This window comes from Madurella fahalii, assembly GCF_045866475.1.
Source record: "Madurella fahalii IFM 68171 DNA, scaffold_2, whole genome shotgun sequence".
NCBI classification, from domain to species: Eukaryota; Fungi; Ascomycota; class Sordariomycetes; order Sordariales; genus Madurella; species Madurella fahalii.
In genome coordinates, this window is record NW_027263972.1 from 2,181,732 (window position 1) to 2,203,256 (window position 21,525).

Below are 21,525 nucleotides of genomic sequence, written 5' to 3' on the forward strand. Positions count from 1 at the left end.
TTTTAACATCCCTCTATATCTGGTGACATTGCCCGTGTGGTAGGTTGGTTGCCAAGCTTATGCAACCCGTTACCCTAACAAAGCCATCCTCAGCCAAGCCAGTAGTCGAAAACTTTTAGGCGATCCATCTCTGACTGGGGGTTATCTTGGATAAGAAGGGTGCGCAGCTGAGACATGTTCCAAGCAGGCGGGTTGGAACCGGGCGTGATTCGTTGGCTGAAATCCAGTAACGACAAGACGTTCTCTAATCAGTGATGGGTGGCTGGTGGGCAAGATGGGCAACGTGGTAACATAAACGGCCGGTGTTCCTTTGCCGCCACAGCTTGCATCATTGCTCTTGGTAATACTGGTATTTTCTGGGCGCTTACTCCGGCTTCTGAATAGATAATCTGTGAGGCTGGCGGTATCTATCTACCTGTTCTAGCCTGTCGAGTTCCGAGACAAGGCTTTGCTGTTCGCATACTCAATGTCGGAGGTGTTCTTATTCATGCCGAGAATATGCAACTAGTTACGCAAGGCTGAATCTGCCCATCTTCCCTTGTCTGGCCTGACCTCCGCTGGGGATCGGTTTCTGGAATTCAGCAACCTCCTTGGCGTCTCGCCGCTGCGCTTCACTGCATGCTGTTAGCTGAGCCCAATTTCCCAGAAATAGGTAAGAGAGCAGCTGGAAGCGTGTTGGCCGTGGCACGATGCCTGCGGGCTCCAGACAGCCGCAACTCCTCAGCCCCCTGGACCCCTCCTTTCGGCTGAAGTGGGGCCACCAGTTTGCCGTCGTGTTGCGCGCGGCGGCATTCGATTTGGGGATCTGTCCTGATCTGACATGCTGAAGACACATGTTTCTTCAGAGACTGGGAAGCTGCATTCACTCGGGGCTACACTGCGAGGTGCACGAAGCTCGGTATTGCACACAGTGTGCGGGCTTCAGTGGGGTGAAGTCCTTCGGTGGGGTAAGTAACGATAAGATTGCTAATCGAAGCTCCTGCCCCACTTTATGACGGCTGCGAACTGTGGCGGCATTTGCCGTGGCCGAACTTTTTTGGTGCTGTTTGTACCTGACCAGCAGCTGCCGTCATTGCCTTCCAACCCTCCATTCCGCCGAAAAAGGGCTGGTGCTTCTCTCATCAGAAACCCAAACTTGCCTCACCATCACCACAACCCGGCCGCGTAACTTTTCGCTGCGATATCAACCGCGACGAGGAAAGTTGGGGTTTTGTTGACGGACCCGTTGAGATCCAGCTTTTTGCGCCGCCTGATTTTCCGAGGCATCTAAAAGACGACCTGCACTCGTCTTCGATCTGTCATCGGACCCCAGGCGAGCTTCCCCATCAGTTGTTGAGCTCATTCGGCAAACCAGCTTCATCGCCAACCCACCTCAAACTTCTGCTGCCGCCTCACCACCCTGCCCCCGGCATCGGGCAGTATTGATTTTAGAAATATCGCCGACTTCCGCAATCTCCGCAAGACTGCGGCTTGCAAGCGAGGCTACCGTCCATTATTTGGACGTGCGGGTTGTGGAGGGGGAGTGTCTACTTTCTTTAGCCCTGGCGGCTTAGCCGCTCCGTCAAGATGGGCAAGATCACCAAGACCATGCAGGCCCGGCACAGGGAAACCTTGGTAAGACATCACGGTCCGTGCGACTCCCGTATTGTGCGCACTAACCGCTCGATTAGTCGCCTTGGCTGAGGGACTACGTCCAGACTGCGTCGTCTCTGCCGCTGCCCCTCATTCCCCGGAAGCTCGATGAATTTCCGACGAGATGGCCGTTCCCGCGTGGCGATCTCCATCACTGGATCCCGCTGCTGAACCGCTTCGACAACATCCTCGAGGCCTTTTGCGCCACCTATAAGCTGCAAGAGGGTTTCCAGACGCGAGACTTCACATGCGACCTCCTTCTGAATAAGGGGGCGCCCGTCGAATACGGCCATGAGGAAGCATGGAGCAAGGAGCGTCTGGTTCAGCTCGGTTACAAGGAAGACGGAGACTGCCAGCTTATCGTGTCCATCTTAGACTTCACTGGGGTGCTCCTGCAGCACTGCGGAAACCGGAGCATATACGCCAGCAGTCACCATCTAAACGATCTGCTGAACACGACATCTCAGAACGTTGTCTTCGCAACGCTTCAAGTTGGCCTGGAGTTGGCACAGCGCTATCAAGCCTCGATCAAGCGTGTGACTCAGCCTAGCCGTCAAGTGAGCAGCGCTTTGCTCGCAAACCATTACAACTTTGATCTCGACCGGGTACAATTCCTTTCCCAGCCCTTCGTGAAGACCCCGGTTGCTCCGATGCCTCGTTTTTCCGATCTCCCGCCCGTGACCCCGGCCTCGGCAACCAAGGGCAAAGACAAGGCGCCGTCTGCCAGTCATAAGAATGTGGCATCGATGTATGCCAACGATCTGACCTCGCTCATCGCACCTGGGCCGACTGACGATGGCCGCTGGGCTGGCTGGGGGGACATCAAAGTCGTGTATTATCCCCAGACAGACACTGCCACTCAAGAACCGCAGACCGGAGACCGTGGCGCGTCGTCGGCGCCGACGACGCCTACTCCTCTCCGGCGAAGCTCCACAAGCGTTTCTCAAACTCCCCGCTCGAATAGGTTCTCTGGCGTGGAAGATAGCCCATCGAACCGTAACCAAGGAGCAAGTGGTGATGACAATGTAGTCTCGGGTCCCAAGTCTATCGAGATCCGCCAGGCTACGGTCCAGTCAACCTCTATCTACGATCTTCTCAAGCTATGCCCGGCCGACATGCCGAAAGCTTCCCGCTACGAATTTCTCAATCGGTTGAGGATATGCAAAGCGCTTCTAGGATCGCCCCAGGATCGACAATTGGCACTGGCCATTCGCCTACTGGCCATCACGAACCTCGCATACATCCATCCGGAAACGACATTTGCAGAGAAGGTTCTGAAGCAGGACAACGACGAGCCGCGGAGGTATCAGCTCGTGTATCAGCTTGCCGAGTTGATTCATCCATCGGTGGACGGAGCTCCTGACACGCCTCTCCGGCTGCAGGCCATAGCCCTCGCGGCGCTCGAGGCCATCAGCGTCGTTCCTACCAAGTACGCTGACGTGTTATCGGCTCTGAACGCCAACGTCAATCACGGCGTCCTCTTGTACGTCATTCGGAAGGCAGTGGCAAGCATGAAGGAGGACCCGGTGGAGTCCGATGAGGGGAAGGTGACGGATGCTGATCACTGGCGGACTGCTCTGTTCGCATTGACTCTCCATATGGCCATGTCCTCCCGCATTGGCCAAGAGATGGCGTCTGCTGGGTTACTTGAGGTCTTGGTCGAGATTCTCAATCTCCGCTCCAAGGTTGCGACGCGGAACTACAGCATGGTGCTCGGTTTTCTCGACACCATTGTCTACAACTACCAAGGCGCCTTTACAGTCTTCAGCAGTGCTTCGGGTCTGGACGCCATCTCCAACCTCATAGTCGACACGGTTGCGGTCTCGAAGGAGCTGGCTGCCGCTGGGCAGGGGACGAAACCCGAATTCCATGCGCAACTGGTTGATTATGAGATCCCCTTCTACCATCAACAGACGCTTAAGTGGCTTCTCAAATTCATCCATCACATTATGAGCAACGCGTTCACCTTCGGAGCCAACACGGATCGCCTTCTGAGAAACTTGGTAGACAACTCTGCCTTGCTGGGCAGCCTTCGCGTCATTACCGAGGAGATGCGTGTCTTTGGGTCTGTGGTCTGGACGAATGCCGCGACACTCCTGGGCGATTTTATCAACAACGATCCAACCAGCTTCGCCGCCATCTCAGAGTCGGGCATGATCAAGAGCTTCCTTGAGACTCTTACCGGGAAAGCGGTTACCCAACCCAAACCGCCAGGAACCCCAAAGCCGGAGACTCATGAGGGAGAGGATGTTGGCTCTCCGGATTATTCCGAGGACTCCGTCACGTTTGAGAGCGATGAGCGGCCGCACCCTCCAACCCAAGAAATGCTTGAGGCGCCTAGAGAGCGGCTCGCGCACGGCATCCTTGCGTCCGCTGATGCCATAAACATCATTCCCTCGGTGTTGAATTCCATCTCGTTGAACAATGCCGGCATGGGGATGATCGTTGCCTCCAATGCTCTGGATAGCTTCTTGGAGATCTTCGAAAGCCCGGATCACGTTCAAGTTATGTTGGCGACCGACCACGACTTGCCGAATAATGTCGGAAGCAGTTTTGATGAGCTTGCTCGTCACCACCCCGCTCTGCGACCCACAATCTCTAACGCCGTGATTGACATGGTAGCGCGGGTTCTGCACATTGCGAAGACTAAGTCTGCCGACGCAGGATGGGGTGCGAAACTGCAGATTCTCGACCCGAACGGTAAGCCTGTTACCGCCGATGACACGTTGATCGCGAGGGCGGAAGCCCCAGTGACATCGTCAAAAGGCAAAGACAAGGCAACGGCGGACGATGCTGATGTGGAGATGGCGGACGCGGGTCCGGTAACTGCGCAACCCCCGACCACCGACAAGGACTCGGACGTTGAGGATCAAAAGGCCGCAGGACCCTTCAATGCAATATCGCCATATATCTGGGCAGCGTCGTCATTCCTTAACACGCTGTTCAGCAACTCCAGTCTAAAGGCCACTTTCATCCGTGACGGCGGTATCGAGTTGCTTCTCGAACTGTCCGAAGCCCCCAGTCTCCCGGAGGATTTCGATAATACGCCCGCATCGCGCGTGCTCTCTCAGGTTTTGGCACAGCTTATCGAAGCTAGCCCGGTGCTTGGGATCCCTTCGCTGCTCAACCGAATTCATGCTGCGGTCGACGATTTGCAACCCCTTGTCGGCAGAGAAGGCGTGCATCCGTTCTTCGCCCCTTTTATTGTGCCCGACCTTTCGCTTATCAATGACAACGGGCAGTGGGACCAGAGTGTGGTGCGCAAAGTTGCTGGCGGAACTCGAGCCGTGAAGGCCTTGGTCAAACTGCAGGCCCTCATCAAGACTCTTTACCAGAGCTTCCCATACTCCACTAGACATGCTGTGGCTACGATGCCAGCAGTGAATGTCTTCGACTATTTCTCCGCCCTGATCAAGCGCCTCGGGCCCCTGCTGCGCGACATTATTACGGAAGAGATGGCAATCGCGGCGCTTGTCCCACAGCATTGGACTGGGAGCAGGCAGCCTTTGCACGATGGCACCGAACTTCCCACTCCTCCTGGGTTTACTGCCGGCGATGGCGACACGCCCGATGATGAGGGGGTCATTTCCTCCTCACGAAACAAAGCATCGGAATCTACGGCGCAGGCTAAGAAGCCCACCCTGGAAGAGCGGTCCTCCATCCGGTTTCAGAACTATAACGTCATTCACCGTCTCTTGCACTCGTTAACACCGAGTGCTCTTCCGTTCTTCCAAACGATTGGAAAGACCTTGCTACCTAGACGGGGGACCGACCTTTTCCTTCGGTCCCACCACATGAGCATCGCTGAGGCATTGGCGGACACCGTTCTAGAGCAGCTAAAGATGTCGCAAGAGAAGCTCACGGCGAAAAATCTGCATTACTGGATCATGATGTTCCACATGCTGCGCGAGATGCTGATTGATCCGACTCGCTCAACCGAGCGCGCGGTCGTCCAGCTAATCTTGCCTGTTCTGGTGGCGTTCAAGGAACGTGGTGGAATGGAAGTGCTGAATGCCATGCTTCAGAAGTTTTCGGACGAGGTCTGCAATGGCGCGACTGAGGGCGAAGAAGCCCATAAGGTGCGGCTGGCCACTGTTGGCATGAAGAAGATACTCGATATCTACCACCTCATCGTGAACGGCAAGAATGTCACCGACTCCCTCACCCCAACTAACCTCGTTACACGGTCTGCGGATCGGAACAGGGATTTCGGACACCAGCTTGTTGTGGAGCTGAGGTTGGCCATCCTGCCGACCGCCCGTAGGCTTTGGGAGTCGGAGCTCGCTGAAAAGGCCCCAACACCGGTGTTGAGCCGACTCATTGATATCCTCAAGACGATCTCAGCCGCTGATCAGGAGTCGAATGCATGGCGCAAGTCAGACAAGACTTCTCCGCCGTCCGTGTTCAAAAACCGCGAGTCTGTTCGGTTCAACTGGGCCTTGCACTCAGATCAAGTTACCAACCTGACTCATCTGGATTACGACGAGGAATTAGCTCGCGAAGCCGTATATCGCGTCAACGGCAAGCTTGATGACGCTGCAGAATATTGCCGGGCTCACTCGAAAGGATTGGCCGGCAAGCGCAATCCTATCCCCGAGGAGGACGCCTACCAGAGCCCGCCATCTCCGAAGCCGCAGCAAACGCAGGACCAATCTCCCACTGTTTCGGCCGCTGACGCTCTGGGATCATCTGCAGGACCTATGGCCTTGGACTCAATGCCCGAAATCAACAACCTCATCCGAGATGCCATGGGCGAAGCCGTGCTCGGGGATCTTGGGGAAAATTCCTCTGACGAGTCCAATGATGCAAGTCACATGAGCTCTAGTCAACACTCTGCCAGCCAAGAAGCAGGCGGCGGATCTTCGGCGCTGGCGCCGCCAGGGGCCACTTCGTCAAGTTCGCCCGGAGAACCTCCAGCGGCCCCGTCGACAGCGAAAGAAGACCTAGACAAAGAGCGTGCGGAACTTCAGAACGATCTCATCGATCGTTGTCTTGACGTTGTCAGGGCACATCCGGATTCTGTTTTTGAAGTGTCCGACCTGATCCATGGCACGATCCTGAAGTCTGATAACGAGGACAAGCGGACTGAAGTCGGTGAGGTCCTTGCAAATGCCCTCATGTCTTTCGCCATGAACGATGAGGATGAGAGGAAATCGAACGGCCGTGGAATCGCTGCTTATGCTCATCTGCTCTCCCTGCTTCTTCAAAACCGGCCCTTCTTCAAATCTACGCTGCCAACCTTGAAGCAGAACATCGGTGACTACCTTGGCTTCCTGAAGGTCTCTCCTGCCAGTTCCAACGAAGAGCTTCCTCCGTGGATGCCATATATCCTCCTGATCTTTGAGATTCTATTGTCGGATGACGAACAACCGGTAGAGGTCCAGTGGAAAGCACCGACCAAGGACGATGATCCGGTCGAGCAGCCAGTCTGGGTGACAAAGGAGCCGGCCATGTCGGGCGAAGATCGAACAGAGCTTCTGGCTGCGATTTTGGATGTCCTTCCGAGAGTCGGCAAGGAAGAGTCCCTCGCTGTCTGCGTTCTGCGGATTCTAGTGATCTTGACCAGGGACCACACCATAGCCAAAACGGTTGGTGAGAAGCGGAATCTGCAGCGCTTATTCGTCATGGCGAAGCAGTCGTGTAGTGGAGGTTCCACCCGCCTGAACCAATCCCACATCTCTGACAACATCATGATCATCCTTCGTCACATCGTAGAGGATGAAGACATTATTCGCCAGATGATGCAAACGGAAATCCAGCAGTGCTTGACGTTGTCTCAGAGAAACACGCGGTCGTTTGATGTCTACAACTACTTGCGGCATCTTTCCCATGTCTCACTTCGAGCGCCGAAGCTCTTCGTCGACGTCACCACGGAGCTGGTCAAGCTAAATCGTTTCTCTTCTTCGTCGATTGACGGCGGGCCCCGCGCTCACAACCTTTCCCTCAAGGAGAAAGCCGCGGAACAAGTGACCCCACCAAAGGATGGCTCCGTAGAACCTGCCGTGCAAGCGACCGAAGACCTAACTATCGAGGATGTGAAGCCCTCGACGGAGGCTGTGGATAAGGAGATGACGGACGCACCAAAGACTCCATTCGAACTCAAGCGGCCGGTTCTCGAACACCCCGACGGTGTCGTTCACTTCTTACTTTGCGAGCTACTCAACTACCGGGAAGTTGACGACAAGGAGCCGTCGAGCCATGCTTCCAAAGAATTGAAAGCGGAAGATGCGACGTCTAGCGCCAATGGGGAAGCCACCCCACCACCGGCGGACCAGCCTGTATCTGAGCAGAAGGACAAAGATAAGAAGTCATCCAAGCCAACTTTCAAGGCGGATGACCACCCCATCTTCGTCTATCGCTGCTTCTTACTTAATTGCTTAGCGGAGCTGCTCCAAAACTACAACCGTTGCAAGGTCGAGTTCATTAACTTCAAGCGGAGCGCGCCCATGCAGACGAACACGCCCATCAAGCCTCGTTCAAGCATCTTGAACTATCTACTCAACGATCTTCTCTGCTTAGTGCCCACCGGCCTGCCCATGGATTCGACGGTGATCAAGAAGAAGGCAGCCACCTCCCATCACGCGCAGGCAGTGCTCGTGGCTCTGGTGGCGCGGACTCCGGAGAAGCCCATTGATCGCAGCCGCGACCAGTTTGAGTATGACGATGACCCAGACTTGTTGTTTGTCCGCCGGTTCGTTCTCGATACCGTTCTCCGTGCATACAAGGAAGCATCTCTTTCAAGTGAGCCGTTCGAGGCACGCTACGCAAAGATGATGTGTACGGCGGAACTGATGAGTCTGATGATTGGCGAGAGGGGCGACAAGGACGGTCAGCCTAAAGATGGCCGGGGGACTGACCCAGCCATCCTCAGGTCTCAGATGCAACTGAAGCGGCTCATGTACGAGAAGGGCTATCTCGCCGCCTTGACAGCATCCATTGCCGACATCGATCTCACCTTCCCTAACGTCAAACGCACCATCAAGTACACCCTCCGCGTTCTCCGGGCTCTGACAAAAACTGCCTGCCAGTTGAGCCAGTCTGATGTCATTCCAGCGACGACAACCGATCAACCAGAGGAGGACTTTGCATCAGCCTCGTCTCTCTCGGATCTAGATGATGACCGCGAGGAGACCCCTGATTTGTACCGCAACTCTACCCTGGGGATGCTGGAGCCACGCGAGGAAGATTACACTGATGAGTCCGAAGACGGTACGCGCCTTCGCTCGATCTTCAAATAGTCCGACTGTTGCTAACATTTGCAGACGACGACGCCATGTACGACGACGAGCCCTACGACGACGAGCTAGATTACGGCGATGAGATGTCTCAAGACGAAGAAGAAAATCCCAGCGATGATGACGAAGAGGAACTAGACGAGATGGGCGAGATCGAAGGGCTCCCGGGTGAGCCGGGCGTTGTGGAAGTTATCATGGGCGAGAACGACGATGAGGACGAAGACATGGATGAAGATGACGAGGACGAACCCAGCGATGAGGAGGAAGACGAGGATGAGATGGACTCGGACGATATGGAGGAGGTTGAGGATCAAATTGAAATCGTCGACGAGGAAGGTAACGCCATTGACGATGACGGCGCCTCGGGCTGGGAGAGCGAGACAGACGAGGATGAAGAAGATCAGGAGGAGCTCGACTATGAGGCGGAGGTGGAAGACATCGTGCGCGGGATTAATGACGGTGGCATGCGGCCCGCCCGGATGCCCGATATTTTACGGGCTGTTGTTGACGGCGATGATCTTGACGGGGAGGATATCCCCGACTTCGAGGAGCACTACATTGACGACGTCGCTGAGGAAGACGGTAAGTTCGAGTCTATTCCCTTTTGTTGAATACTCGCTAAACAAATTAGACGAGGAAGAAGAGGATGAAGGCGACGAGGACGAGGTATACTATGACCAAGGTCATCTTCGTAAGTTCACTCTTCTCCCTCTATCAGCAGTTTATCAGCCTCTAATGTGACCTAGATGATGACCACCAGCCTCCCGCCATGCCATCGGGCCTTGGTTGGGACATTGCGATCGAGCCCGGCAACCGATTCCGCCCTGGAGGAACTAGAAGCCCATTCCCGGCTGCTCCATTTATGATGGGAGGACACCGCGAACCTGGCTGGCCTGGTAGGTCTCCCAACGGCTCCAGACGGCATGACTGGATCTCGGGCATACTAGACCGGTTCTTGGATGAACCCTCTCGTCGCAACCTTGATCGTCTTAACGATGCCTTCATTCTGGATACCGTCGAACGCGCTGCTAATATACCGCCAGACTTTCGAAGCTACATGCGTAGTGGCCACGCCCGGCCGCCCCCCAATGCTACCGATGACGGTGTCAACCCTTTACTGCTTTCCAACAACCGGCCTGGGCAAGATCCTTCTCCGCGCGCCAGTAGTCAGCATTTGATCCGTCTCGGATTCTCTAATGCCCTGATGGGTCCGGGTATAGATGCACCCCTCGCCTTCATCAACGATCTAATGCAGACCCTGCCATTAGCTGCGCGGGGCGGCCCTGCTCTTAGCCTCCAGCTGAGATCTGAGGGTCCCGCGGGGGAGATCCGCCATGTGAACATCCCTCTGGGTATGACAGCACCTGGTCGCGAGACGCGCTGGGAACCTCGACGTGAGACGTACCAGGAGCCTCATCAAGCCGTCGCGTTCACTGCAGAAAGCACTTCCGAGCGATGGCAAGAGGAAGCCAAGATGATCTTTACATTCAACCATAATGACAAGTCAAGGCTTCTGGCTCCCGCAATTCTTGGAATGCTCACCCCGCCCGCCATTCAGCTGGAAAAAGAGGCCAAAGCTCGAGCGGATGAAGAGAAGCGTGTGCGAGAAGAGGAACGCAAGCGACGTGAAGAGGAAGAGCGCAAGGAGAGAGAGGCCAAGGAAGCCGAGGAGAGAGCTGCCAGGGAGAAGAAGGAGGCCGAAGAGCGCGAGCGACAGGAGCGGGAGCGGGCTGAGGCCGAAGCTGCACGCGCGGCGGAGGAGGCGAGCGCCGCGGCTGAGCCGGCTGCCGAAGAATCCCAAGCCATGGAAGGGGTCGAGTCTCACGGCGAGCCTGAAAATGAACAACAGCAGCCGAGCGTTCCGGCACAACGTGTTGTTACCGTCATTCGCGGCGAGACTGTGGATGTCACCGAGCTTGGCATCGACCCCGAATACCTCGAGGCCCTCCCTGAGGAGTTTAGAGAAGAGGTCATCGCGCAGACTATCAGCACTCGCCGCTCTCAAGCCCGCGAGCAAGCCACCAATGAAGGAGAGAATACCGAGGTCTTCCAAGAGTTTCTCGAGGCCCTACCCGACGAATTGCGGATGGAGATTGTGCAGCAGGAACGCCAAGAACGCCGCCGTCGGGAGCGCGATGAGCAACGCAGACAAGCTGCGGCAGCCGGGCAGGATCTGGGCCCGAGCGACATGGACCCGGCAAGCATTCTGTTGACGTTCCCGCCGGCCCTTAGGGAACAGGTTCTGATGGACCAAGGCGAAGATATCATGGAACATTTACCGCCTGAGCTAGCTGCAGAGGCCCGCGCGCTTGCTCAACGCCACAATCTGCACCGCGCACCACCCGCAGTATCTCGTACGCGAGACGCTACGCATCGACCTGAGGTTAGCGGTGTCGCTGATACGAAGGCGCAGCGTCGCACGATCGTGCAGATGTTGGATAAGGCAGGCGTCGCCACTCTTCTCCGGCTAATGTTTGTGACTCAGCAGGGCAGCCTTCGCAACAGCCTGTTCGACGTCTTTACACACGTGTGCGAGAATCGTCAGAACCGGCTGGAAGTCGTCTCAACCCTTCTCCAGATCCTTCAAGATGGTAGCACCGACATGGATGCTGTTGAGCGCAGCTTTAGCCAACTGTCCCTGAAGGCCAAGCAGCCAAAGGACAAGGACCCAAAAACGCCGCAGAGTCTTAAGCGGACATTTACAAACATCAGCACAGCCGACCGGACAACAAGTAACTCGGATGTTTCACCTTTACTAGTCGTTCAGCAGTGCCTCGACCTTCTGCAAGAGCTTGCAACCAAGAATCCTCACATCACATCTCTCTTCTTGACGGAGCATGAGGCCGTGGCCTCGACACTCAAGCGAAGCTCGAGCCGCAAGGGCAAGGGAAAGGATCTCAACACCAAGGCCCAAAAGTATGCCATCAACTCGCTCTTGGCTCTCCTTGATAGGAGCCTCGTCATGGAGAGTTCGGCAGTTATGCAGCTACTAGCGGACTTGCTCAATAAGGTCACATACCCTCTGCAGGCTCTTGAGCGTCGGCGTAAGGAGGCGGAAGAGGAAGCTAAAAAGGCCGCGGAGAAAGCCAAGGAGGAGAAGGCCGAGCCGAACACTGAGACTGCCAATCCCGAGTCAGCCGAAGCCTCGGAAGAGCAGCCTCCTGCGCCGCAGACATCTGAGACGGTGGCAAGCACCGCCGAAGAGCATCCTACGACGCAGGACAGTGCAAAGCCTGAGGCGGAAAGCTCGACAACCAAGGAATCCAAGCCCGAGGAGAAGAAGGTGCGGCAGCTGACTCCACCGACGATCCCTGACCACAATCTGAAATTGGTCATCAACATCTTTGTGGCACGGGAGTGTAGTTCGAAGACGTTCCAGAACACCATTTCGACAATCAAGAACCTGTCGAACATCCCTGGTGCGAAAAAGATCTTTGGTGAGGAGCTCGTCTCGCAGGCCAGGGCTCTGAGCGAGAACATCGTGTCGGATCTTGATGACCTCCTCCCCCACATTCTAAGAGCGGAAACTGGTACTGAGATTCAAGGCATCGCTCTGGCCAAATTCTCACCCGGTGCATCGGAGCAGAACAAGTTGCTCCGTGTTCTGACTGCGCTGGACCACCTGTTCGATAACAAGGGCAAGAAGTCGGGTGGCTCTACAGGAGACAGCGAGGGCAAGGAAGAGACCAAAGAGGACCTGCTGGGCTCGCTGTACTGGAACCCAACGTTCGCTACCATGTGGGACAAGTTGAGTGCCTGCCTCAGCGCGATTCGGCAGCGCGAGAGCATGCTCAACGTGGCAACTATCCTGCTACCGCTTATCGAGTCCCTGATGGTGGTCTGCAAGAACACGGCGTTGAGCGACGCTCCTGGTGCACAACGCGCAGCTGGGAAGGATATGCTCCTGTCTAGCCCGCCACCCGAGAACCGCATTGCAGGCTTGTTCTTCACCTTCACCGAAGAGCATCGGCGTATCCTGAACGAGCTTGTCCGGCAAAACCCGAAGCTCATGTCGGGCACATTCTCGCTCCTCGTCAAGAACCCTAAGGTCCTCGAGTTCGACAACAAACGGAACTACTTCAACCGCAGCGTGCACTCCAAGACCGGCCACCAACAGAGCCGGCCGCAGTACCAGCCGCTGCAGCTTTCCGTGAGACGTGAGCACGTCTTCCACGACTCATTCAAGTCGCTCTACTTCAAGTCAGGGCCGGAGATGAAGTTTGGTCGGCTCAACATTCGCTTCCATGGAGAGGAGGGCGTGGATGCTGGGGGTGTGACGCGCGAGTGGTTCCAAGTGCTTGCGCGGCAGATGTTTGACCCCAACTACGCGCTGTTCATCCCGGTGTCATCAGACCGCACCACCTTCCACCCCAACAAGCTTAGCGGTATCAACGACGAGCATTTGATGTTCTTCAAGTTCATCGGCCGCATCATCGGCAAGGCACTCTACGAGGGCCGACTCCTCGACTGCTACTTCAGTCGCGCCGTGTACAAGCGCATCCTCGGCAAGCCTGTGTCGGTCAAGGACATGGAATCGTTCGATCCAGACTATTACAAGTCTCTTGTCTGGATGCTTGAGAATGACATCACCGACATCATTGTCGAAACCTTCTCGGTCGAGGACGATGAATTTGGTGTGACAAAGGTGGTGGATCTCATCGAGAATGGCCGCAACATTCCGGTTACGGAGGAGAACAAGCACGAATACGTCCGGCTGATCGTCGAGCACAAACTTTTGACGTCAGTCAAGGAGCAGATGGAGAACTTCTTGAAGGGTAAGTTGGGCTTCGTTAGTGGGCCGTCGGTTCATGCGGTGTCGCTAACTTTCATATGTTTAGGTTTCCACGACATCATCCCAGAGGACCTGATTGCCATCTTCAACGAGCAGGAGCTCGAACTACTCATTTCCGGCCTGCCCGACATTGATGTGGACGACTGGAAGAGCAACACCGAGTACCATAACTACACGGCGGCGTCGCAGCAGATCCAGTGGTTCTGGCGCGCGGTGCGCTCTTTTGATAAGGAAGAGCGGGCCAAGCTCCTCCAATTCGTGACGGGCACCTCCAAGGTGCCTCTGAACGGGTTCAAGGAACTGGAAGGCATGAACGGAGTCAGCCGATTCAACATCCATCGCGACTATGGCAACAAGGAGCGGCTTCCCAGCTCCCATACCTGCTTTAACCGTAAGTCTCCTATCTGCTCAGTTTCTGGCGAAGGCAACCAGCATACTAATTCTGGGTATTAGAACTCGATCTGCCGGAATATGAGAGCTACGACACTCTCCGTAGCCAGCTGCTCAAGGCTATCACCGCCGGCAGCGACTACTTCGGTTTCGCGTAGAGGGGGCAGACGCTTCGTGATGATGTGGTGGAGAAGGAGGAAAATGGAGAGTGCAAGGGACCGACAGGGAGGGAGGGCATAAATTGCCCAACCTGTCCGGGCAGCAGTGTTACTTGAGGGTGTATATGGGGATACATGGCATTTTTTGCAGTGGGTTGGAGGTGGGATGCATCGGAGCGGCGATAGCAAGTCGCAGTGCTTTTCTTGAAAGTGTACATTGATGTCATGCATGTCTCTCGTTGCCAGCTGTCTCTGGCATCAATGGCCCTGCGGCGCCGTCGGGAGCGGAGTGCAGGCCGCTCTCCGCTGGCTGCGGCTTGGTCTAGCTGGGATAGTTCGGTAGTAGATAGATAGATTTTCATCTTACGGATGCCCTTTGTGTGCTAAACGCGCATGGCAATGGTTATGGTGTCTCCTACGTTTCCATTGTTTTGTAGGTGCTATTTTGTGAGGCTGGACGTGTGAGCAATGGTACACATCCGCTCGTATTGCCAAGAACATGCGGGTGCTGGATTTCTTATTCTCCGAGCCTTTGCAGTTACTCTACCTACCCTGAGCAGGTTTAACATGTCGTCTTAAGAATACCACTTGCAACAAATAAACAGTTGCGTTCCTTAGCAAATAATCCATAAATTCCCCTGCTGTTAGGAATCTGTGGCTGTTGAAGAGGACTTGGAGCTTTTTTTCTGGTTGGGGGTTCTGCTGACTGTGCTTGGTCTGTGCATTGCCAAGAGTTCATAGGGCTCCTCACCCCGGCAGCGGTCCAACTTCCCGCCGATTGTTTTCCGCCCACATTTTCCAAAATCGATCGCGCACCCGGATCCCAGTTGAACGAACAACCGCTCAGTTAACGACCAGCGAGGTGAGTGATGCCCAGATTCAGTCTCCCGCCCTCGATCGCACGGGAACCTACGTCGATTGCCGTGCCTTCAAGAACGCCAGCTCGCCACCGAGCCCTGCAGCACGAATAATCGTCCGACACCCGCCCGAAATTCATCACCGCCGATTTTTCACCACAAACTTCTGGCTAACCTAAACCTCATCGCATAGAGACCGGCAAGATGGGTATTTCTCGGGATTCGCGGCACAAGCGCGCCCACACGGGTGCCAAGCGAGCGCAAGTTCTCCCCTCGTTTGTTTATTCAACGTCCGAGATGGTGTTTGCTAACTTCCATGGTGTTGCAGTTTCTACCGTATGTCCTAATTCCTCCTCTCAATTCCGCATACACAATACAATGTCCCTCGGCATAAGGGACACTCGAAGGTCCGCTTGGAAGGTTCTTGCGTCGGTTTGTCTGCCACTTTCTCGGAGAAGAGCAGTCAGGCGCCGCAGGAACCGACCCCATGCGTTCTGAGCCTGTGACACGCGTTTGGAAATGAAACAAGATTTCTGACAGCGCGTACAGGGAAGAAGAGAGCCTTCGAGGCAGGCCGCCAGCCTGCGAACACCCGTATCGGTGCCAAGCGCATCCACGTTGTCCGCACCCGCGGCGGCAACCACAAGTACCGTGCGCTCCGTCTCGACTCGGGCAACTTCGCCTGGGCCTCCGAGGGCTGCACTCGCAAGACTCGTGTCATTGTGGTGTCATGTAGGCTGCTTCCAGGTTTCCGAGGCGGCAGAACGTACTGACCTCGACTCCTAGACCACCCTTCCAACAACGAGCTCGTCCGCACAAACACCCTGACCAAGTCGGCCGTCGTCCAGGTCGATGCCGCTCCGTTCCGTCAGTGGTACGAGGCTCACTACGGCCAGCCCCTCGGCCGCCGCCGCCAGCAGAAGAGCGGCCAGGCCCCTGAGGAGGTCAAGAAGAGCAAGTCGGTCGAGAAGAAGCAGGCCGCGCGCTTCGCCGCCTCTGGCAAGGTCGACCCCGCCCTCGAGAAGCAGTTCGAGGCCGGTCGCCTGTACGCCGTCGTCTCCAGCCGCCCTGGCCAGTCCGGCCGCTGCGACGGTTACATCCTGGAGGGTGAGGAGCTCGCCTTCTACCAGCGTAAGCTGCACAAGTAAGCGCTGAGCAGGAGTGGCGGTATGACGATGGCTGGGAAGAAAGAAGGGAGTCTGGGCTCGGGCTCGCATCGGCTATATTAGCCTCGATGTTGATGGGTCTTTTTTCTTGTTGCGTTGCTGCCCCATCTCGTCGATTTTGGTGTGATTTTCGGATATGAAATGGCGTGCCACGGCAACTCCATTTCTAGTTGCTTCGTCACCGGTAACAGGGCATGGCAGGGTTATTAGGGCAATGGAAAAAATGAATACCACCGTGAAAGCAGCGATCCGAGCGGAGTCAATCGAGCCAGACTAGATTTCCCTGTTGCCTGTGTGCTGTGACATTTCGAGATGTGTTGAGGACTGGTTAATTCGCTCTAACCCGGGTTTCCGAGTGCCGTATCCTAGTTCATCCATTGCTTCCTATCCGAGATGGATCTGTGTGTTACGTTTCATTTCCAGCAACGCTTCTAGTAGTCAAAACCTAAATCCACCCAAGGTTTTTTTTTTTTTTTAATTATTTTTTTCACTCTTTCTCTTTTGGGGAGCACTATACAGAGTTAAAACAAAAACATGGTTAGATAAGACAACGCAATGCAAAGCTTTTGTGATAACGATGGTGTTTGAGGCAACATGTGGTGGTTAGTAGTAGCAGTAGTAGTAGTAGCAATGTGTGTACTCCCATCATGATACATCCAATATCCCCGCCCATGTGTGGGTTAACCCGTCTCTGTTTCTCTGCCTGTCCGTCTGTCTATCTGTCTCGCTGTCCGCAGCAGCAAGCAGCCATGCAGCGTTATCCCACCCCTTCCTGTTGCTCCGCATCCCTACAATCAAATTTCCAAGTCCATCTTTCGTGGTTGTGATGATGGTGGTGTCAATACAATACGGCTATGGCATATACCAAGGGAACTGCCCGATCTATGGTCCGTGGGGTTTTTTTTACTGTGAAGGAAGACTCATTGAAACTGTCGCTTCAAGTCGGTCCATTTCCGCGTCAGAGTCTCGTGCTGGGAGTTGATCTGCACAAAAAGTTAGTCGGTCAGTTCGGGTTATCCCAGTGTGAAGGAGAACAAAACAGAGAAAAAAAAAAAAAAAAAACTCACCTCAGCATACTGCATCTTAGTCTGTACCAGCTCCTCCTCCAACTCGGAAAGCTCCTTCTCCAACCTCTGATTCTCTTCGTGCACCTTTCCGTTCCTCTTCATCAAATCGTCCCTCTCCAGCTGCCACGCCGCCTCAATCTCGGCCGGCTGCTTCTCAATCACGATCCGCAGCTCCTTGACCTGGCCCTTGAGGCTCTCGTTCTCGTCCCTCAGCTCCTCGTTCTCGACCTTGGTCCTGACCAGCTCGGTGGCAAGCGCGGCCTGCTCGCGGTCGACGTCCTCGATGCGCTCCTCGAGCTTGCGCACCCGCAGCGCGTAGCTCGCGTTGGACGCCCGCAGGCTCTCGAGCTCGGCCTCGCGCTCGCGCTCGGCGCGCGTCTTCTCCTCCCACTCGACCTGGTACGCCTTGAGCATGTCGGGCGTGATCTTGACCTCGCACGCGTCGCGGACGAGCTGGTCGGCGCGGTAGACCTCCTTGTCGATGCTGCTGGACGAGCTGCCGAAGAAGCCGTTCTCGAGGATCGAGCTGGACGACGGCGACGCGTCGATGTAGACGTCGAAGAGGCGGTCCTTGAGGAACGAGGTCAGCTGGCCCATGTCGGTGAGGGCGAGCAGGGCGGCCGCGTTCTTTTGCATGAGGACGGTGCCGAACTTGAGGATAGCCGACAGGCCCTCCGAGAAGATCAGGTCGTAGATGCGCAGGACGAGCTGTAGCGGGAAGCGGTAGGCGAAGAGGGTCAGGAACCACTGCGTGGCGTAGAGGTGGGGGGAGATGCCGCGCCTGCGGAGGTGGCAGTAGAGGGCCGGTTCGAGGTCCTCGAGGAGGCGCTCGAACTGGTAGAGATGCAGGTGCAGACCCGGCATGTCTTGGATGAAGAGGTCGCGGAGGTGATACTGGTTCATGAGTCGTACTAGGATGCAGAATGCCTCCTCTTCGGGCATCTGGTGAGTTGTCAGCAACAAGCCTGTACAGCAACGATGTGATGAAGAGTAGCGGGGGCATACGTTGAAGAGGAGTGGCATGACGAGAAAGTTCATGCCCTGGGCGTATCCAACGCCTTCGTCAAAGAGCGCATATGCCTTGCACACGCCAAACAGGCCCTCCTGAAGCCCCTGGGCAGCGGCAAACTTGGAATAGCTCGTCCGGGCGCCGAGGTCTCTCCTAATGGTCTTCTCAAGCCTCTGCAACATGGCTAGATCCTCCTTCTCCTTCTTCTTACGCTCGGTGGCGGCAGCGGCCGTCTCTTTTTCGGTCGGAGAGGGCGCACCGTTGGATACCGAGTGCTCCGAATGCACCGAAGACGCAGAGGATCCCGATCCTTTGGAACTGCCGTTGACGGCGCCGCTTATTGTTGTCCCACTGCTCTGTCTGTTCTTTTCCTTCTCGGTGCCCCTAGCCACAAGCTCCCTGTAGACAACTTCCAAGTCTTCATTCTTGCTCTGAGCGAGGACCTGCCAGATGACGCCGCGGATGGCACTTGGAATACCTGTCGCGATCGCCTTGTTCAGCTCCTCCGGGCTCGTCCGAGCCACAGCGGCGGGGCCCTCGTAGACTACTGATTGCCAGAGATCCCAGTCGACCGGAGTATCGTCCATGGCTGATGGGCCAGCCGTGACGCCCGACGCAGTTCCTGGGGCGAGATTCCTGTTCGGGCTCTGCGGAAGCGGCGACGTCAGGGGCTGTCCGGCTAGGCTGATACTGTCCCCGCCATCACTCGTCGCGGTGCCCGGCTTGTCTTCGTCGCCGGGAATGCCCGCCTCTTCCCGCATCCGGAGTAGCTTGAAGCGGTCCTTGAGGCTGTTACGCGACCCATTCTCCCTCCCTACGCCTTCCTTCTCTTCCTCTAGCTTGCTCAGCATCATCTCTGGGTTGCTCGTCAGGGTGGCGACCGAGCTAGCCGTGTTTCTTCTCGGTGAGGGCGTAGGTTGTGTCGCCGGTGGTTCCTTGGAGGAGCTCCGCGAGAGCCAGGAGAATGGGCTGTTGAATTTCCGGCCTGTTGAGGCTGGGGCCGGCGCGGGTGCTGGAGCGGGAGCGGGAGCGGGAGCCGAGGGGGATGGGCCTGCGGGGCTAATAGCCGGCGGACTCTTCGACCGGGAGTCGTTAGCTGGCGGCGACCACGGCATGGGCGGCAGGGCATTTGTTATGCTGCTGAACGACATGGTTTTGGAGGTCTTCTCGGGTGGCGGGGGGCTCTTGTCTATCGCTGAGTTAGTATGCCCAGCGATGTCGATCTTGTGGCATCCGTCGGCCGACTTACCTTGCGGTGCGGGAGCTGTTACTACAGCCGAGTCATCATCGAGGTTCACGTTGTCGAGCGAGCCAGCCGATGCTTGCGAGAGAGGTCGTTGTGGCTTCTTGTCCGTAGCGGCTTGCTGTTGTGGCTCGGGTTTGTCGTTATCTGCCGTGCGCTTCGAAACCTCCTCCTCGTAGTCGGAGTCAATCTGATCCTCGACCGACAGCCGTTTGGCGGGCCGTTGGCGCTTGGTTAACGACCGCACAGAGCCCGTCTCGACGGCATCCTCAAAGGTCTCCTGCGGAGCGACGTTGGGCGGTGAGCAACATGAACACAATGCTGTGATGTTTACGCATTGAAGTGGTAGAAACGTACGGTTGTGTCCTTGTCAGAGCCATCTCTCGACTGCGGCCTCTCCTGCTCGTCTACCTGTGGTGTCTCCCGCGTCTCCTGCCCCTCCTGCTTGGCCGTCTCTTCGGTTGCAGACATGGTTTCTTGCGTTTCCAAGGCTCCGCCCACGCCCTTGGGGTGGTCGGTTCGCCGTGTCAGGTCTGTCGCTAAAGAGGGGAGTTGTCTGCTGGAATGCTCAAGCGCAGAGCCGTGCGGCCATGGAATTTATCCGACTGCAGTGGAGGGTCGAGGTTCGGAGCGTCCGTTGCAAAGCAGACGTTCGATTGGTACGGGAAATAGGCGATTTTGTCGTCCTGTGGCTTGGGAGTCTTCGAGCTGGTCGGGGTCGTGGAATCTCGGCGTGAAGCATACCATGCAATGCCCTGGAGTGGCCTCGTGTCGTTTGTGCCTCCCTTTTCCCATCAAGGTTCCGCTGGAAACAGGGGTCAGCAGTTGGTCCGGGCCAGGTGGAGTGACTAACGACCCCTCGACATGGGCCGCCGCCGCGAACAGGGGAGGGCCCCTGGTTCTTGTGCAGTCCCGACAAGCAGACAACGCCGTGCTGCAACTTACTGTAGCGTACACCCGTAACCATGGCACCATCCGGCCGTTATTATCCCATGAGAATCATTAGAGCCACCGCGCATGGGTACCACGAGGCCAATTCAGCGCGAGATTAAAGACCCCAATTTTCTATTTGCCTGGTTCCTGGGTTCCGGTCAACGCGGCACAAAGATGAAATGGCGAAATACCGCACGCGATACATCAGGTCTCTAATAATTACAGGCCCAGTGCTTGCATAAATCCTGTCCCGGGCCAACTCAAACGATTGATTGATTGCAATGCCAGAGTGGCCCGACTTGGCTGCCTTTGTCCACAAAATCGCCCACCTTCTGTCGCTCTCTTGCGATCTGTCAGTCTGGCAAAAACCCCCCGTTATCAACGTCATTAGTGCAACACGGGTGCGCTGAGTGCTGACGCCTCGCGTTACACAACCGATGAAGCCAACAGGCAGCGAGGGCGCCTGAGCTTCTGAAACGAAACAGCGCCAGGATCGCCGCTCGCCAGGCCAAGACTTGTAAGCGACCTCTCCCTATTCCTTGTCAGGCAGACAGGGCCCATTGCCGTGGCCGCCAACCCAACTCTGCAAGGCACCGTTGAGAGGTCGCTGCTGGTGCCCCGCCACAGCACATGGGGGCCCGGCAGCCAAGCGACACCCAGCGGCTGCGGCTCTGCAGAGGCGTTGTTCTATTGTGTTTCTCTCGCGTCTGCACATCTCGGTTGCCGATCTTTGGTCACCGCTTTTCGTCTGATCTCATCCCTCATCCCTCATTCCTCATTCCTCTTTACTCTTGCTCTTTGCCCTTTGATACCCTGAAACGTGTCTTGTAAGACCAACCGGCTGGATCCCGCCTCTGGGCTTGACGGGCATTTCCTTTTTTCGTCACATCTCTGCCAAAATAGACTGAGCCAGGCACCTGGCCCAGGGGCCGACATGGGACCGGGCGGCCCCCAAGACATCCGAGATTGACATGATCTACGATCTGCCGCGCGCTCTGGGTCCGGGATCTCCCTTCGGCTCGCCGCAAGCGCTCACTTTGTCT

The 21,525-nt window shown here is 56.1% G+C and overlaps 3 protein-coding genes across 3 annotated transcripts; 2 read left to right on the forward strand and 1 right to left on the reverse strand.

Moving 5' to 3' along the window:
* Positions 1 to 1,566: 1,566 nt before the first annotated feature.
* TOM1 (E3 ubiquitin-protein ligase tom1) lies at positions 1,567 to 14,207 on the forward strand (the record flags this gene model as incomplete). Its single annotated transcript, XM_071058808.1, has 8 exons — positions 1,567 to 1,614; positions 1,671 to 8,841; positions 8,895 to 9,449; positions 9,499 to 9,558; positions 9,614 to 9,763; positions 9,911 to 13,642; positions 13,706 to 14,050; positions 14,113 to 14,207. 8 exons carry the CDS (start codon positions 1,567 to 1,569, stop codon positions 14,205 to 14,207), a joined length of 12,156 nt encoding a protein of 4,051 aa, XP_070914909.1.
* A 1,061-nt stretch (positions 14,208 to 15,268) lies between these two features.
* Positions 15,269 to 16,212, forward strand: RPS8A (40S ribosomal eS8 domain-containing protein; the record flags this gene model as incomplete). The annotated part of the gene is made up of 4 exons (XM_071058809.1): positions 15,269 to 15,400; positions 15,460 to 15,496; positions 15,614 to 15,796; positions 15,851 to 16,212. The coding sequence occupies 4 exons, from the start codon at positions 15,269 to 15,271 to the stop codon at positions 16,210 to 16,212; spliced, it is 714 nt and encodes a 237-aa protein (XP_070914910.1).
* Positions 16,213 to 17,150: 938 nt separating this feature from the next.
* On the reverse strand, positions 17,151 to 20,020 carry MFIFM68171_03389 (GTPase-activating protein GYP5; the record flags this gene model as incomplete). Its single annotated transcript, XM_071058810.1, has 5 exons — positions 17,151 to 17,213; positions 17,298 to 18,239; positions 18,303 to 19,501; positions 19,556 to 19,829; positions 19,907 to 20,020. The coding sequence occupies 5 exons, from the start codon at positions 20,018 to 20,020 to the stop codon at positions 17,151 to 17,153; spliced, it is 2,592 nt and encodes an 863-aa protein (XP_070914911.1).
* Positions 20,021 to 21,525: the final 1,505 nt, after the last annotated feature.